The sequence below is a fragment of the Chanodichthys erythropterus genome, chromosome 3, assembly GCF_024489055.1.
Source record: "Chanodichthys erythropterus isolate Z2021 chromosome 3, ASM2448905v1, whole genome shotgun sequence".
Taxonomy (NCBI): Eukaryota; Metazoa; Chordata; class Actinopteri; order Cypriniformes; family Xenocyprididae; genus Chanodichthys; species Chanodichthys erythropterus.
In genome coordinates this window covers 15102917-15119854 of record NC_090223.1, presented here as the reverse complement: position 1 = coordinate 15119854, position 16938 = coordinate 15102917, and the positions used below count along the sequence as shown (strand labels likewise).

The following is a 16938-nucleotide window of genomic DNA, read 5'->3' as shown; positions in this document are numbered from 1 at the left end:
TGAAGTTTTGAGCGATCTGATTTAAATCCCTCTCGAATGCATTTCGGAGGGCATTTAGACCTGGTCTTTTCACGATCAAATGGCTATCCGATCAGAGAAAACGCATGAAGTGACCAGGTGTAAACAGGCCCTTAGATAAACAGTATGTTCCATTTCCTGCTTGCCTTGCTGAAGGAAGTTTAGTGAAAAGAAGCAGCAAGTAAAACCTTTATTATCTGCTTCAGATAATCACTTTTTATCTAAATCTATAAGGTCCTTAGATGTGCTACAGAAAAGACACAATCACACACAATCATGTAAATAAGCAGCTCTACTGAACCACATTAAACTGAATGATTGAGTCAGAAATTTTATCTTGTTTGTTCAGCATTTCATATTACAATTGTACATGCATTTGTAGCAAGAAAACAGAATATAACTAAAGACAGCAAATATTTGTGCTTCTCAACACTGAACACTGTTTTACACACAGATTTACTTCAGTTATGTGACAGAAGATGAAAGTGAAACTCACTGATGTTACCGCAGCTCATACAATTATTAATAACATTCATAATTAAACTAAACTCATTATTTATTATTACACCTTGCAATTACTTTCCATAGAACAAACATAAAACGTATTTATAATGAAATATACCTGTATTTGGAGGTTTCATCTTGCTTAGACGTTTCTTTCCTTGTTGCCAACGAGAGCTAAAAGTTTGCGGGTGGAGTCATTCACTTTACAAAGAAAACAAACCTGTTTCTGTCTGTCTGGTCTGACAACAAGTGCAGGTAAAAATTCAAGATACAGTTCCTGTAATGTGAATAAATGATAAAGACAATAGTAGTAAACCATTAAGACTTTCAACGACAAAAGTTAAATCTGTCTATTCATTTCTATTAGAGAATTTTCAGTGATATTTTGTTAACTGATGGATAATTTGTGTTGTGTATAGCAAATATCTGAGAGAACGCCACCTTAAAGTTTATCTTGATTGTTAAATATCATCAAATCATCCTCAATTTCATGTTCTTTATGAATAAAATCAGCAGAAACACAAGAAGAAGATGCCATGGATGTGAAATCTTTTGTTTCAGTCAGCTTCACATTATCAGCCCAATTTCTTTATTACTTCAGTTACAACAGAAAACAGCAGGAAAAGATTCATACACATTAAATGTATAAATCCCGCATATGTGTTAAAGGTACACTATGTAAGATATTCGCAGTAAAATATCCAAAAATCACTTGGCTAGTGTTATATATTTTGTCCAGCTGATGACTAACAATATCTCTAATGTTTTCAACTACTTGTAAATCATGAGAAAATTCCCATTCTAAACAGTGACACGGGGCAGTGCAGTCGCTTGTCAATGACGTCAGTTACCCTTTGTTACCGCCTTTACTGACGTAGAAACCACATGACAACAGTGTCGTGGACAAATGCGGAAGTAGTGTCTAGCGTCCAGCAAACCACTAGCTTGCTTCAAGCAGTTCCTTATTTACTTCTTGCACGTTTTATGGTGGATTGTGTTACTTATTTATGGAACATAATTACTGTTTACCATCTGCCACTGGTTCTGTCGACAAGGACAGCTCCCGTAAACCTCATACTCATGACCGGAAAAGCAGAAGCGGCGCCGGCGACTGTGTCATAATAAAAGTCCCGCTGCTCGTGGGGCATGTGTTGCGCAATCGCTCCAGCTCCTCGTTCAGCTCCAGCAACACTCAGTCCTGCTCTGCTTCATACTACAGTAACGTTAATAATCGCATCCATGAACATGAGTTCTTCCCGACTCCAATCCCTATTCTTTTGCACCGTCCATTGAGATGGAGACCACATGTCCCAAGTTTCCGCTCTAAAACTTGGCGTCATCAAACTACGCCTTTGTTTTGAATAGGCTTCTAGTGACCTCTAGCGGAAAAAAACATCACAGATTGTACCTTTAATTGTAAGTAAAACCAAGTGTCATGTTTCTAACTGTGATTTTTTTAAAGTTGAAAGTGTAAATATAGAGTTATTTCTGTCCTCTGGTGGTGAGACTGTTGAACTGCAGCTCCAGATATTATACGAAAAGACCTCAAACTGCAGTTTCTTTACTTATAAAGTTACTGAGCCATTGATCTCTTCAATGGAGAGCATCTAAATTCACAATTTAGTTTCTTTCTCCTTATCCACATTCTGCTATCATTCACTTCCAGTTATTTTACCTGTGCAAAAACAGTCTGTTATGTTGCTTTATATTGCAAACTTTTGGTTGTGATCATATAATTTTAATTTCATTATCATAATCTTAAAGGGTTAGTTCACCCAAAAATGAAAATTCTGTCATTTATTACTCACCCTCATGCCATTTCACACCCATAAGACCTTCGTTAATCTTCAGAACACAAATTAAGATATTTTAGTTGAAATCCGATGGCTCCGTGAGGCCTTAATATGGAGCAATGTCATTTCCTCTCTCAAGATCGATTAATGTACTAAAAACATATTTAAATCAGTTCATGTGAGTACAGTGGTTCAATATTAATATTACAAAGTGATAAGAATATTTTTGGTGCGGCAAAAAAAAAAAGACAACTTATATAGTGATGGCCGATTTCAAAACACTGCTTCAGGAAGCTTCGGAGCATAATGAATCAGTGTGTCGAATCTGCTGTTCGGAGCGCCAAAGTCATGTGATTTCAGCAGTTTGCAGTTTGACACGCAATCTGATTCATGATTCGATATATTGATTCATTTATGCTCCGATGCTTCCTGAAGCAATGTTTTGAAATCGGCCATCACTAAAGTCGTTATTTTGTTTTTTTTGGCACACCAAATATATTCTCGTGGCTTTATAATATTAATATTTAGTTATTGACATACGGGTACTATTGAAGCGGAAGTCTTGCACATTCAAAAAATGGCCTCTAGATAAGCTGTACTATTGATGTAGGAAACAATATTTTCCTACATCAATACTCACTCCATCATACTCACTCCATCAACACCAACACCAGCGAATTAACCTGCTGATGTTGATGAATGTGCTCTCTATACCTTGTTTTGTTTTTTGTTTTTTTGCTCTTGTGACTTACCTGCTTGATTACTATTGTGCTCAGAATCCTAAGTTTGTAGCGGGACATTATCTCTTGCTGAAATCCTGCTTGTGTTTCCACTCGGTAGTCTCCCCAGTCTGTGTCCGCTTATGGTGTGCAGAGAACATGGGAGCCACCATACAGAGCTTCTTCATCTTCACTGTCACATATTCCCTGCCTACGGTTCAAGACCATGGTTTAGGCTCTGCTTGAGTGCCCTATATAGGAGAACGGACCGATGGCAGTCAATAGTATCCAGCTGCACAGCCAAACATCATACTTTTTAGTGTGTAGCAGAAGAGTATTCAAGCTTTGTGACATAAAATCACATCATAAAATTGCATCTTTAACGGATTCTCTGTTGCATAGTTGCATTCTGAGAATAACAATCACATCAAAAACAGTTGAACCAGTTCTTCAGCAGGTTTGATATAGGGCCTCCTGCTGCTCTCCAATGCCCATCCCAACAATCAATATCCGCTTTTCCATTGTCGGCCCAGTGTAAGCCAGGACTTTCAACGGGCCATGCCGGGATGGGCTAATAGCCTCAAACTTGTAGCACCAAGCCCAAAACCACGCTGCGTTTCCACCGTTGGGCTAGAAGCTCTACAGCTCTACACTAAAAATGCCTCTGGAACAATGTCACACAAACCCATCATTTGACCAACAAATAGAAGTTTAATCAGAAAACTAATCAGAAAGAAATTACTGGAAACTAGCGAGATCACAAAAAAATGAACATGATAAAAGCGGCCGTTTGTTTGCATTTTTGTTGTTTAGTTAAAGATTTAAAACCCAATCATCAATGTTTTATTATAGTTTTACAATAATAAGTACACAAATTCATTATGATACAATAATACACAAATTCATTATGATACATTGATCATAATGAATTTGTGTCAAGATTAAACATTAGTCACAAAGAAATAAAGTGGTATTTACCATTATTTCACAAAAGAAAGAGGACACTTGTACTTATTCATTCACATCTGTTTATTTGTTGTCACAGGACAGTATGTTTACAACATATTTAGAAAGAATGAAAAATTCTCCAGAAATACGACCTGAGCAGCTTTAGCACTCTTTCCAGTGACAGTCCCAATACAGTTATATTTTCAGTAAGAGAAACAGAGGAAGCTCCCGAAAAAACAGAGTTGCTATCATCATCCTGCACATTCCAGAACAGGAATGAGTCTTTTAATGTTTTTACACGAGTAAACATGAATCTGATTGCCTTTGTTATTGTAGCACATCTCCTAATAAAGTCAGTTAATATAGTGGTATATAACAATTAATATAACAGATTAGATACTAATTCACTTATGCCATATAACATAATTGCTATGAAATAAAGAAACATTTAGAAACCCACACCTTCATTAAAATGGCGTTAGATAATATGCATCTTAAATCTTGTCAATGATAAAGACACTCATCAGAGAAACAAGAAACACCATCAGGGAAGCACACAGACAAGAAGCCTCAGATACCTTCACCTGCTCTGGGACCAACTCATCTGTGAACAGGGAATATAATGAATGACAGAAATATTAACTTACTAATGATTAAAATTGAGTGAAATGTTCACCTGTTTTTCCTTCAGACAACATCAGAGGACCCATGGATATAGAAGCACTGTCATGGAAGTCCAGAGACCTGCGCTCTCTCCAATGCGGTCCAGAGGTACAGTTCTACAGGAGAAAAAGACAAAGTCCAGATGTGTAAATCCCTGTTGAATATCACCGAACAAGCAAGAAACATGGAGTGCACTAAGTCTCCAGAAGAGGGCAGCAAAAATTACTATTGTAGCATCCCTGACATTAAACCATGTTACTATGGGCATTAAGAGTGATATTTCCCTGATGATATTTAGATAGGGTTTGATCAACAGATTTGATTGATTTACAAGCATCCATTATAACCGTCACATTTAACAAACAATAGATAGATAGATAGATAGATAGGGTTAATATAATTGGTAAATTACATTTCTAGAGGTTTGGTAAACTCACCGTCGAGCAGCGATTGTTTGACAGAAGGCAAAGGTGAACAGCACAGTGCAGGTAAAGCTTAGTGGAGTTTGCAGTGAAGATAAACATCCTGAAGGAGAAACGGCTGGATGTTGAGACGCCGTTCTGCTGCAGCTCCACTGTATCGTCATCTGGATTGGGGCACCTTAGAATATCAATAGTGATAATCATCAAATCAAATAATTTCATGAAAGATTTTCCATTACAGTGACTTAAAACTGATAATTTTGGAACAGAAAAGAAGCATTTCTTTACTCTTGAACAATGAGATCCCAGTGGAGATTGTAATTGGGATCATTCACAGGTGTAGCCCAACACGTGTCCATCACCAGGGCAAACTGTCGGCTGTCGACCCCCTCAACACGAACTTCCACGTGCATCTCCTGGTCGAGCTCTGCATCCACTGCACCAGTGAAGGGCTGCGTGAACTCATCATCCTGATAAGGAATCATTCGAACCTGATATCTCCCTTCACCCGCCGGAAGGCTCTTGTGCACAATGCTGTTAAAATGGTGAATAGATCTGTGTTAGAACTGCCCTGTTTTATGGTAGTTTTTAGGAGTACACCATATTTTCTTAGTTTAGAAATATTTACCATATATTTGCTTTTTTATATTTTCATTTGTGTTTTTCTTAAAGGATTTCTGCCACTAAATAAAAATAAAATAAAAACAGTAATTGCAAATTTTTCTCTCAGAATTCTGAAATTTTAACTTGCAATTGTGAAAAAAAAGTCAGAATTGCAAGAAATAAAGTCAGAATTATGAATTAATATACTTTTTTCTCACAATTCAGATTTTTTCTCACAATTGCAAGTTTTAAAGTCACAATTCTGAGTTATGAACTCGCAATTGCGTTATATAAAGTCAGAATTGCGAGATATAAACTCACAATTGCGTGACAGTCACAGTTCCTGATATAAGTTTATATCTCACAATTGTGAGGAAAAAAAGTCAGAATTGTGACTTTATATCACACAATTGTGAGTTTATATCTCAGAATTCTGACTTTTTTCTCTCACAATTGCAAGTTATAAAGTCAGAATTGTGAGAAAAATTCCAAATTGTGACTTTATGTCACACAATTGTGAGTTTATATCTCGCAATTCTGACATTATGACTTAAAAAAGTCAGAATTCTGAGATATAAACTCGCAATTGCATGAATAAAAAGTCGCAATTACTGTTTTTATTTTTATTTTTTAAGTAGTGGCGGAAACGGGCTTCTAGTTCACTCAGAAAAAAAAGAAAAAGAAAGAAAGAAAGAAAGAAAGAAAGAAAGAAAGAAAGAAAGAAAGAAAGAAAGAAAGAAAGAAAGAAAATTATTTTAATAATCACAGAAAATGTTAACATTTGCACTAGCTCTTTTTGGCATGTTTATGATAGTACAATTGAAAATTGTGAAATCCGCACCTCTCCAGTGGGTTGATTTCCACATTCATGGAAAGTGTTTGTGTTTGGGGGTAAGCGCAACTGAAAGAAAGCTTCAGAATTTTCTCTCTGCTGATGAGGCCTTCTGATTTTGGTGTCCCCAGAATAAAGTTATCATAGATGAAGTGGGTGCCGTTGGCCTGTGGAAAAAAAGTGTTGGACAAAATGATGTGAACATCTGTCTAACAAGTCGCTCATCTTACACAAAGCTTGTACCAAATATTGCTGAAAACCACTTACACTTCACTGATAATAACTAGAGAAAATAAACAACAAAAATATAAATAATAGATACATTTTTCACTGTAACCTTCACAAATGATATTAATCCATATGATAATGGGTTTTCACTTCTCTTTTCCAACCAGTAAATCACTGATATTAGGGAATATTCCTAGAAACTGCTCTAGAGAGGTACATATTTCAGGGCCCTTTCTTTTGAAGTTACAGAGTTTGACCCCCATGATTGGATGATGGGATGATGTACTTGAGTCTTGAATAGACTATACTTAGTGAATCTTACCACAAGATTTGCACCACAGATGTGTTCATTGTTATCAAAATGAAATTCCACTCTGCCGTTCCGGACCGTTCCTCTGCAGCTAGGATCATTGAGGTGTAAGATGTCAGCTGAAAAACCAGCCTCAAAGAGCTGACAGCGAGACACTGACATGGAGCTAGAGCTGCTTTCACAGGTTTCTGAGAAATCTGAAAGAAAACATTCATAAGATTGACAGAATCATTTAAAATGTCATTAAAAAAACACATTTGTTTATTGTTAAACAATACCAACCAAAAGAGTCAGAATTTGGTCTGTGAGTGTTGTTGTTGCATAAACAGCCATAAACACCATTTCTCTTCCCACAGTGTTCATCCTCAGAGCAGCTGAGTTCAGAACAGTGATCTTTCACACCTAAGAGAAGTACAGATAAATGAAATACAACAAGAAAAGACACTGAGTCGTGTGAACAGAGCCATAGTCCCCACAGAATCCCCCAATGTAATAAAATAGTTTTTTTGTAGTGAACTGTAGGGATAATTTCATCATTTTCATCACATTGAGAAGCAATTTTTACTTTCTACTAGGAATTTATAGCAGTAGCATTGCTAAAACTTTGTTCATTATGTTAACATTTTCAGGAGTTCTCCTCTGACCACTGTCTGTCACATGCTTTGATTTCTGAAGGACAGAATACTCTGCTGTGATGCCACCATGTTTCACACACAATATATGGATTTCACATCGGATGCAAGTTTATTGAACCTTGATCAAGCTAATTTGCCACATCAACTAATAGTAACTACTTGGATTAAACCTGACCTCAGAGTAATTTCGTTTAGTTTCGCTATCCTGACTGGGCTCCCACAAGCTCCTGAGAAAGATCAAAGCATCCTTGTCACGTCTGGCTAATTGTCACCCTTCTTCCATCTCTGAATGTGTCTTCACTGCAGCTAAGTCACATTTTCCTTCTATCCTCATTGCTTGTTTTGACAACATGCTTGTTGCTTTAAGCTTTCTGGATACTATTGGAAATATGCTTTTTTGCTTTAATTGCAGGGTGAGGGTGAGTAAATCATGGGATAATTAATTTTTTTGGGTAAACTATCCATTTATGCTTTTCTGGTTGTTATTGGGAACATGCTTATTGCTTAAGCTCATTCAGGTAACTGCATTTAAAGGGGCATACTGCTCTTCTCCACACTGTTAAAAAAAATGTATTCACTTAACACACTTGAGTTATCTTTTTGCACTGACTCAGTTAAGTTGTATTTATGTAGAATATTAAGTATTTTCAACTTGATAAATTTATTGTTGTTTGAATTTAAAAAGTTCACCTTACTTTCACAAAGTTACCCCAACTAAACTTTAAGTTTTCAGTACAAACAGTCCCTGTAAAATGTTTTTTGTTCACTCAACTTTACTTTTTGAGGTACTAATTTCTACTGACTAATTTAAGTTTTAATGACTTAGAATATTAAGTATTTCACCTTGACAAATTTAGGTAATTGAGTTTATAAAGTTTAGTTGGAATAACTTTATGGAAGTAAGGTGAACTTAATTGTTGAGTTATTATTTTGCACTGACTCAGTTAAGTTAAAAATTACTTAAAATATTAGTTTTTTTTATTAATTTAAATATTTTAGTTATTTGAACTTACAGTTCAATAGTCTTCAATACAAAAGTTAATGTTCATGTAACCTATTTTGGCTTATTTTATTAATTCAATAAATTAAATAATTATTTTATTTAAATTGTTATTTTAAACAATTTCATTTAATTTCTCTTGCAAATAATAATTGATCTGATTTCAGCCACTGAAACATCAACTGCAAATCAAATCAATGACATTTCTCAAGATCTGAGCAGAGGATGATTAAACAAAAACAGACAGCTTTACAAAAACGTATTACAGACCAGACTGACTTTATTTCTTTACTGAATGAACACTGAGCACTGTGCCTTTGTATTTTTATTGAAAAATTTAGTTTGAAGTCACCATTATAGTGAAAAGTGTTTGCTTTAGTGTTTACCCTTGACTTTTCTTAAATGACTTCTGTATACCAATTGCAGCAGTGTTTCATTAAGATCACTTGTGCTTTGATAAATTAGATCAGCTGAAGTTGTCTGCTTTTACCACATTCAAATGCTTATAGTATGGTGGTTTAAATTACTGTTTAAATGACTGTTTCAAAACAAATATAGTAATAGTAAGGTTAAGGCCCTACTGATATGAAAATATATTTTTTTACTAAACAAATTTAGCTGCAAGAGAAAGAGCACTAGTGCATTAACACTAACATAAACTGAGAATATCCTAAACATATCGCTGTAAGTTTGTTATTGGCATATGGTTTTGTTTTGGGGATTATTGCTGCACTCCCTGTTCTCATCCATGATATGCTGAACAATACCACCAATCTAAACTGTATGATAATTGTCATTCATCTTTGACAGTAGAGGTCCTAACAGCCATTACTTTTTCTTTGAATTGGCTACACGCATGTGTAACAGTGGGATAAACAGAAAAATGTTGAGAGTTAATGTAATTAAAATGCATATTCAAAAAGACTGAATTCATTAAGTAAGCATATTGATACTCTACCAGTGGCTGTGATTTGTGGAGTAATAGTTGCTATTGTTGTTGATGCAGTTCTTGGCGATGTTGTTGGTGGTGGTGGTGGTGGTGTTGCTGTTCCTAATGCAGTTCTTGTTGATGTTGCTGTTGGTGTTCTTGATGTTGTTGCTGTTGTTAGTGTTGCTGGTGTTGCTGTTGTCGAAGAGGCTGTGACATCTGATGTTAGGAACAATTGTTTTTATCAATATCAATTTAATAATAAACCGAAAGTTAAATAACTGAAATACATTTGAGTAAATGCTCACTTGCACAATAAGATCCACAAAACATTGGCCTGACAAACTCATAAACGTAGTAACTTCCTGGACAGGCTTTGACTTGAATAGGGTGGGATGTGTAATTACAGCATCCCTTCCATGAGGAAACACAGACCTGGCGGGTGACCACTCCATCTCCCAGCTGTGGATGAGAACCATTGAGCCAGAATGGCTCTACAGTGCCACACATGTTTTGATTAACACATGATTCTGGCATCTGAGCATTTTGTCCTCTGATGAGCAGCCTGTACCAGCCATTCCACTTCACATTATAGTCACATATGCCATAGGTATATGGATTGCTGGTTGATCTCCGAGGCTCATCCAGAGTGGTGTAGTTGTAGAAAGGGTCAACTCTTGGGGTAGTGAAAAGTACTATTATGAAAAAGTAGAAAGAGAGAATTGATTTAATGTATCCAAGATAATAAAATAAAAATCAACAATACCATTCACGATAAGCATGTCAGATATAAAGACAAATGAATGTACCTGCACAATATGTAGGAGCTGGGATTGAAAGTGCTGGCCTGGTAAATTTGTAGACATAATAATTTCCAGGACAAGCTTTGACTTGGATTGGGTTGGATCTGTAGTAACTGGCCTGATCGTAGTAAGAGCCGTAAATGTCACGAGTAACAACTCCATCTCCAAGCCGAGGATGAGAGCTGCCAAGCCAGAGAGCACTAAAACCTCCACATGCCATGTAGGACACACACCATTCAGGCATCTGAGCACTCAAGCCATTAATGTAGAGTCGATACCAGCCGTCCCAATTAACACGGGTGTCATCATAATCAGGTATGTATCCACCTTGATACCAGTAGTTGACTGTGCTTCTCCAGTAGTCGTTGAGAATGTTGTAGTTAATGCATGGGTCATAATCTGTGAGGGGTGAAACCAAATTCTTATCCAAAACTAGATTCCTAAACCATTTATATGCAACATAACTGTGTAACTGTGAGAATATGTATAATGTATATGTATTGTGAGGATATAAAGGGTGTCAGAACCTTCACAGTAAAACTATTTCAACTATTATACAATATATTTTTTAATAAAAAAAATGAATACATAATAGACTATTTTGAGTAACCGTAATCATATTTATTATATGAATTCAACATTTACTTACTCAAGGTGATGGTGGATCCAGTGATTATAATTGGACTTGGTGGAATGGTGGAAACTGACTGTGAAATGGTGCTAACATCTGAAAAAAAATTGAAGTATGAAATTACTGAAATTATTTTAAAACTTTTTGGAAGATTTTGTTAAAAAGTGGGGGAAAGGATGGTACCTGTGCAGTATCCTGAACACCCTAAATATGGTTTCACAAGTTCATAGACATAGTAATTGCCTGGACACGCTTTCACTCTGATGGGTTTTGATTTGTATTCACAGCTGCCCCTCATGTAAGCCCCTGTTTGGACCTTCATAATCACCACTCCATCCTCTATCTGAGGGTGAGAACTGCTAAGCGACAGACTCTGGAATGCATTACAGCTGTATGAACTAGCACAGGTCTCTGGCATTCTTATGTCCAGTCCAAAGTAGAAAAAACGGTACCAGCCATTCCAGGAGAAATCGCTATCACATATAAATTTTCCACTTTCATTGTTGGCTCTCCAGGGGCGATCCAGAGACTCATAGTTGTAGCAGGGATCACTGCTGATGTTTTGGAAAGACACTGTTATGGACAAAAGAGTTGTTTGTTAATGTATTTTTAATTAAGAATTTGTAAAACTATACTAAAGTACAATGAAAGTGTAGTTTTGATCAATTATATTCAAACTAGTTTTGTGCAGTCAGGTCCCTCAAACCCTTTAGAGAAGGGGTGACAAGAAAATGTAGAGATAAAAGTTATTAAACGCTCTTTATCTACATTTCAGTCAGAAAGAATGATGTCTTTCATGTTGTAACGGTCACTTAGAGCATTTATAGTAATTAGAGGTAGAATGTGAACTGCGCATGTGCATAATGTGCGCGCGGCTGTAAGAGAATGCAAACAGTGCAGGAGAAGAGATAACCGCTCTGTCGACTTTGTACTCTTTTCCCTTTTATTTTCCTTTTTCTATTTGTGACCTAAGTTGAATGTTTATTTGTATCCTTTTCTCTCACTCATCCCCATGTATTCGGACGAGTGTGACGATGTATAAGTCATTTTATTAAACCCGGGGAAAATACGCCAGCTCTCGCCTCACGTGCATCATTTCCTCGAGCTACACATTCTCTACACATTTGTTTTTCTGGGCAATAACATTTCAACTCTGCGTTACAATGTCACTTGCTAATGATGTAAAATTCTAATTGACAGCTTTCCTGTTTCTTGTTTGCTAACTTCTCACAATCCCCATGACAACAACAATAAGTTCCGAAGCAGCTAATATTAAGCTATACAACATACAGCAAAAAACTTAAAATAGGCATTCAGCTGTCTTAAAATAAGACTTAAAAGAGTCCTTTAGTGTAGAGCTGCATTCACACTACCAGCGACTTGCATGTCACTGCATATTGCCAGAGGCTGGTGGTTGAGGTCACTAGTGGGCGTTCCCACTACTGGTTGCCTAGAAATTCATGGATGTTACTCCATGTTGTAGACAACAAATCTTGCTGCTACAAACAAATGTTTTGGAAGGCTAAATATAAATGGAATCAATCCATAAAATGCCTACTATTAAAAATGGAAAAAAAAACAAAAAGAAAAAAAAAAAACAGCGAGTGCTCGTTGACATCACAGCTATTTATCTGCAGCAAAAGTGCAAATGCTGGTCTCTGGGTTCACAAAACAAATGCAGACAGAGACATATCATAAATTACAGTCACTGAACACTGAATTTAGCTTCTTCTTCATCTTATCTCACTGAAGAGCGGTGGATCACATCACATTCGTGTAGTCGGAAATCGTCAGCTCTCCATTGAAATTAATGAAATTGTTCACTTTGTAGCTGCGTGTCACTGGTAGTGTGAATGCAGCTTAAGGCAATATGTGCTAATGAAGACTGCTAGCCTAAAGCTGTACGATTTGAGAAATTTGATTGTGTTACACATTGCTGTGTAAGTGACAAGTGGGTGTCAAAACAGTAGACAACCGAAGAAGAATCTGTTTTTTGGACTGCATGTTATAACTGGATAAAATATACAAAACAAAATTATTTCACCCACAAATCAGTTAAGGTCTTTGTAAAATAAATAAATACATAAATAAATAAATAAATAAATAAATAGAGCATTTAGACTAACCTTTTAAAATTCATGTTTTCATCAGAAAAAAAAATCCCAGAGAAATAAAAGGTTTTGTCATGAAACTCTAGATAGTGCAGGCTGATATGTCCCAATCTGCTTGCATTCACATCGTTATCTCATACCACAGCTGATTGGTTGCTGTTGCATCAGCGGCCAATGGGCTCATTGCTCATCATTCAAATTTGTGGCAGTATTTGCTGTAGTAATTACAGCATACTTTCAGAAACCCTTCACCTTACCCAGCTCCACCTGTATAGATCTGCTATGGCGGGTTTTATACATGTATGTTATATGTGCATCAGCAGCAGCAGCAGAGTGTCTTAAATGCTCACAGCAGCATGACTGTGAAAGTACTGGTAGTAGCAAGTCTCTGTACTTGTTCAGCAGCAGCAACATAGCACATCTACTCCGGCAAGACCAAATACATTAACATTGCCATATCTATTACAATGCTAATCTCTCTGAGTGTTGTTATTACAGAAAAATAATTAAAACTGTACCTGCACAGTAGGAAGGCTTGTAAATCGACAGATCTGGCTTGACAAGCTTATAGACGTAATAATCTCCAGGACATGCATTAACTTGGATGGGTGCAGATCTATAGCCGCCACATTGGTAAGAATTCATATAACTTCCAAAAACTTCACGGGTCACCACTCCATCCTCAAGGCTTGGATGAGAACCATTGAGATTCAGTCCAACATCACCGCCACATCCGATATAACTCACACACCACTCAGACATCTGGGCACTTTTTCCATTCAGATACAGCCGATACCAGCCACTCCATTCAACAGCACTGTCATTATGGTCAGAGTACTGAAATGGGTCTTGCCATATGTCTCTCCAGTATTCATCAAGAGTGGTATAATTATAACATGGATCAGAGCCGGAAGGTGAAGCTTCTAAGAAAATAATGGCAAACAAACAAAAGACATTTATGTGATGATATGTACTCATTCACAGAGGGAAATACAAGAGTAAACACTGTTCAGTGACACTGTGTCTATATGAAAGAGGAGATGTAGGAAGACTGAGAATACTAAATATAAAATGATTACACCTACAACCAAATTTTGCTATTGGCTGTATGGATTCGCAGGAAGTTCTTGCCCAGAACTGAACCATTCTGCCAATCCAAACTGTATGCTAACTGTCAATCATATTTGACAGTAGAGGTCCTTACAGACATTAATTTTTACTTTGAATTGACTACATTCATATGTAATAGTGGGATGAACAGAAAAATGTTAAGAGTTAATGTAATTAAAATACATATCCAAAAAGATGCTCATGAGAATTCATGAAGTAAGCAAGATGATACTTTACCAGTGGCTGTGAATGGAGTAGTAATGGATGTTGTTGCTGTTCTGTGTGTACTTGATGTTGTTGTTGTTGTTGTCAGTGTTGCTGGTGTTGTTGCATTAAGTTGTGTGACATCTGATAATACGAACAACAGGAGTTTTATCAATATTAATTTTTAGAAAAAAAGAAAGGTAAATGATTGAAATACATATTAGTAAAATTCTCACCCACACAGTAAGCTCCGCAGAATATTGGTCTGACAAACTCATAAACATAGTAATTTCCTGGACAGGCTTTGACTTGTATAGGGAGAGATTTTAAAGTACAGCAGCGTGACTGATAGGAACCACAGTTCTGACGGGTGACCACTCCATCTTCCAGCTGTGGATGAGAGCTGTTGAGCCACATTGGGATGTAAGTGCCACACATGTACTGATTAACACAGGATTCTGGCATCTGGACACTCTGACCGTTGTAGAGCAGCCTGTACCAGCCTGAGCTCTGGAAGTTATCACACCTTATATAGTTACTATCGTAAGGATTGTTTGTGGCTCTCCAAGGCTCATCCAGACTGTTGTAGTTAAAGAAGAGAAATCAATCTATATATAAAATACTGGTCACAAATTATTGTTTGCTTTCTAAATAAAAGTATAGTGCATATACTAATAATTATAAATAAATAGTTTTTTACAGATGAAAATATGTTATAAATGATGCATTGCGATACAAATGCCAACTTGTGTCCGATGCTTTTTTTTTTAACCCTTAAATGCATACCTCGGGTCTTTAGTGACCCGGGACATCATTCACTACTCATTCTCCTCCTCATTCATTTTTTAAAGTTAGACATCAACCTTCTTGGTATTCCTCAATCAATTCATTATAAAGAATATAACAAGAAAAAATCATAAAATTATAAAAGAATGCCTGTTTTTCTTATTCATTTTTTGTAAAAATTGTATAGGGTCACTAACGACCCGAGGTGTGTATGAGTGTAGGTATTTTTTTTCTGCACAGCAATAATTGAATCTTAGATGATGGAATAAGTCCAATTCACCTTTATTCCACAAGGTGGCAATGTCTGATACACAATGCTGAAGTGACGACTCATTCAGACAGAAAACGAAATAATAAGAAAAACACGAAATGGCTCAGCGATGTACTGAACACAATCAAATATGACTGTAACTGTTACTGGATGGATCTGGTGAAGCTGTTAGCGATCGAAATATAGATTTTGAAAATGCTGAAAATTATATAGTTTTGAGAATACGTTTGAGATCACGAATGGGCTCATATCCGTGACCTCAAACATAAAACTAGCCTATTATTTGCTGAATTTACTGAAATTATCTCTGACGAGGACAGTGATGATAAAAGAATGTTAAAGACCCGAATATTTAAGCATGATTGGCGAAACAGTCATGCATTTAAGGGTTAAAATCAACAACTTAATCATTAACTTTAATGCAGATGCACTGATGCAAATCTGTGAATCTTAACATACCTACGTGTTAAAACAGAGAAAGAGCTGAGAAACAGGTGAGTGCAATTCAGTATTTTTACACTCTGTCTGGAGTAAATATCAATCTCCTGAACTGTTTTTTTCTTTAATGTTCATTTTGTTCTTTAAAAACATTTTGTCTTCCAGTTGTTGGGCTGTTAAGTAGGATTTGTCTAGGGTTTCAGTAAGACGAGGACAGGCATGCTATTTCTGTATGTTTTGTTTTATTCTTAATATAATTCAATGTATCAAACATTGGCTATATTTGTCAATTTTGTCATAAACATTAACAACAAACAATAAAGATTTACGTAATAAACATTATTTTTATTAGATATTATACAGTTTATAAAACTTAAACGTATTAATTGATTAATGTGAACACATAATTCTACATATAATTTCACTATAAAATACACAATGAAAATCTGCTGTTAAATATGCATATCTATAAAATTATGCACAATTACAATTCAGTGAAGTTATATATTGTATACAATTCTTTAATACTTTAAATTTGTAAAATTCTATTTCAAATACTTTGTTTTCTAGACCAGAAGATGAAGTAATAAATGTTGTCTTTAAACACTTTGTATCCATTATACACTTAATTCTCTGCAAGGTATAGATGAGCTCAGACTTTCACTGATGTATGTAATAGACACTGATTGTGATCTGAGGACAATCATAAGAGTCATTTTTTCCCCATTCATCTTTCCTATTAGATGCATTGATCTACACTCTCAATGGCATCCAGTTTTGAGTATTTTCGCCATTCATCTGGAATCTTACCAGAACCATCAAATGTTTTACTGTAATATTTTTCCAGATCTTTCTTGAATCTGCACACAAACCACTTCCAGTAGGGCAGTTCAGAGAGGTCAGGGGTGATGCTCCAATTAGCAAACCTTCCACCTGCTTTACTGCATTTTCTATATTTAAACATTCCATTTGCTGTATTAA

The 16938-nt window shown here is 36.0% G+C and overlaps 1 protein-coding gene across 1 annotated transcript; it reads right to left on the bottom strand.

Annotated features, from left to right (window-relative positions):
- Positions 1-4476: 4476 nt before the first annotated feature.
- LOC137003661 (uncharacterized) lies at positions 4477-15274 on the bottom strand. The gene is made up of 15 exons (XM_067363879.1): positions 15249-15274; positions 14699-15042; positions 13667-14071; positions 11221-11610; positions 11056-11133; positions 10413-10805; positions 9912-10298; positions 9763-9822; positions 7323-7451; positions 7053-7237; positions 6512-6669; positions 5356-5601; positions 5083-5245; positions 4659-4761; positions 4477-4586 (listed from the first exon to the last, which is right to left on the bottom strand). Exons 1-15 carry the CDS (start codon positions 15272-15274, stop codon positions 4477-4479), a joined length of 3177 nt encoding a protein of 1058 aa, XP_067219980.1.
- Between the last annotated feature and the right edge of the window lie 1664 nt (positions 15275-16938).

Bases quoted from the DNA above. Each gene is read 5' to 3' on its own strand.
- LOC137003661 (XM_067363879.1), bottom strand. From the start codon at position 15,274: ATGTCCCGGGTCACTAAAGACCCGAG. The intron at 11,611-13,666 runs GTACAGTTTTAA...TGTCCATAACAG, and splicing joins CAAGCCTTCCTACTGTGCAG to TGTCTTTCCAAAACATCAGC. The intron at 4,587-4,658 runs GTGAACATTTCA...CCCTGTTCACAG, and splicing joins GTTGTCTGAAGGAAAAACAG to ATGAGTTGGTCCCAGAGCAG.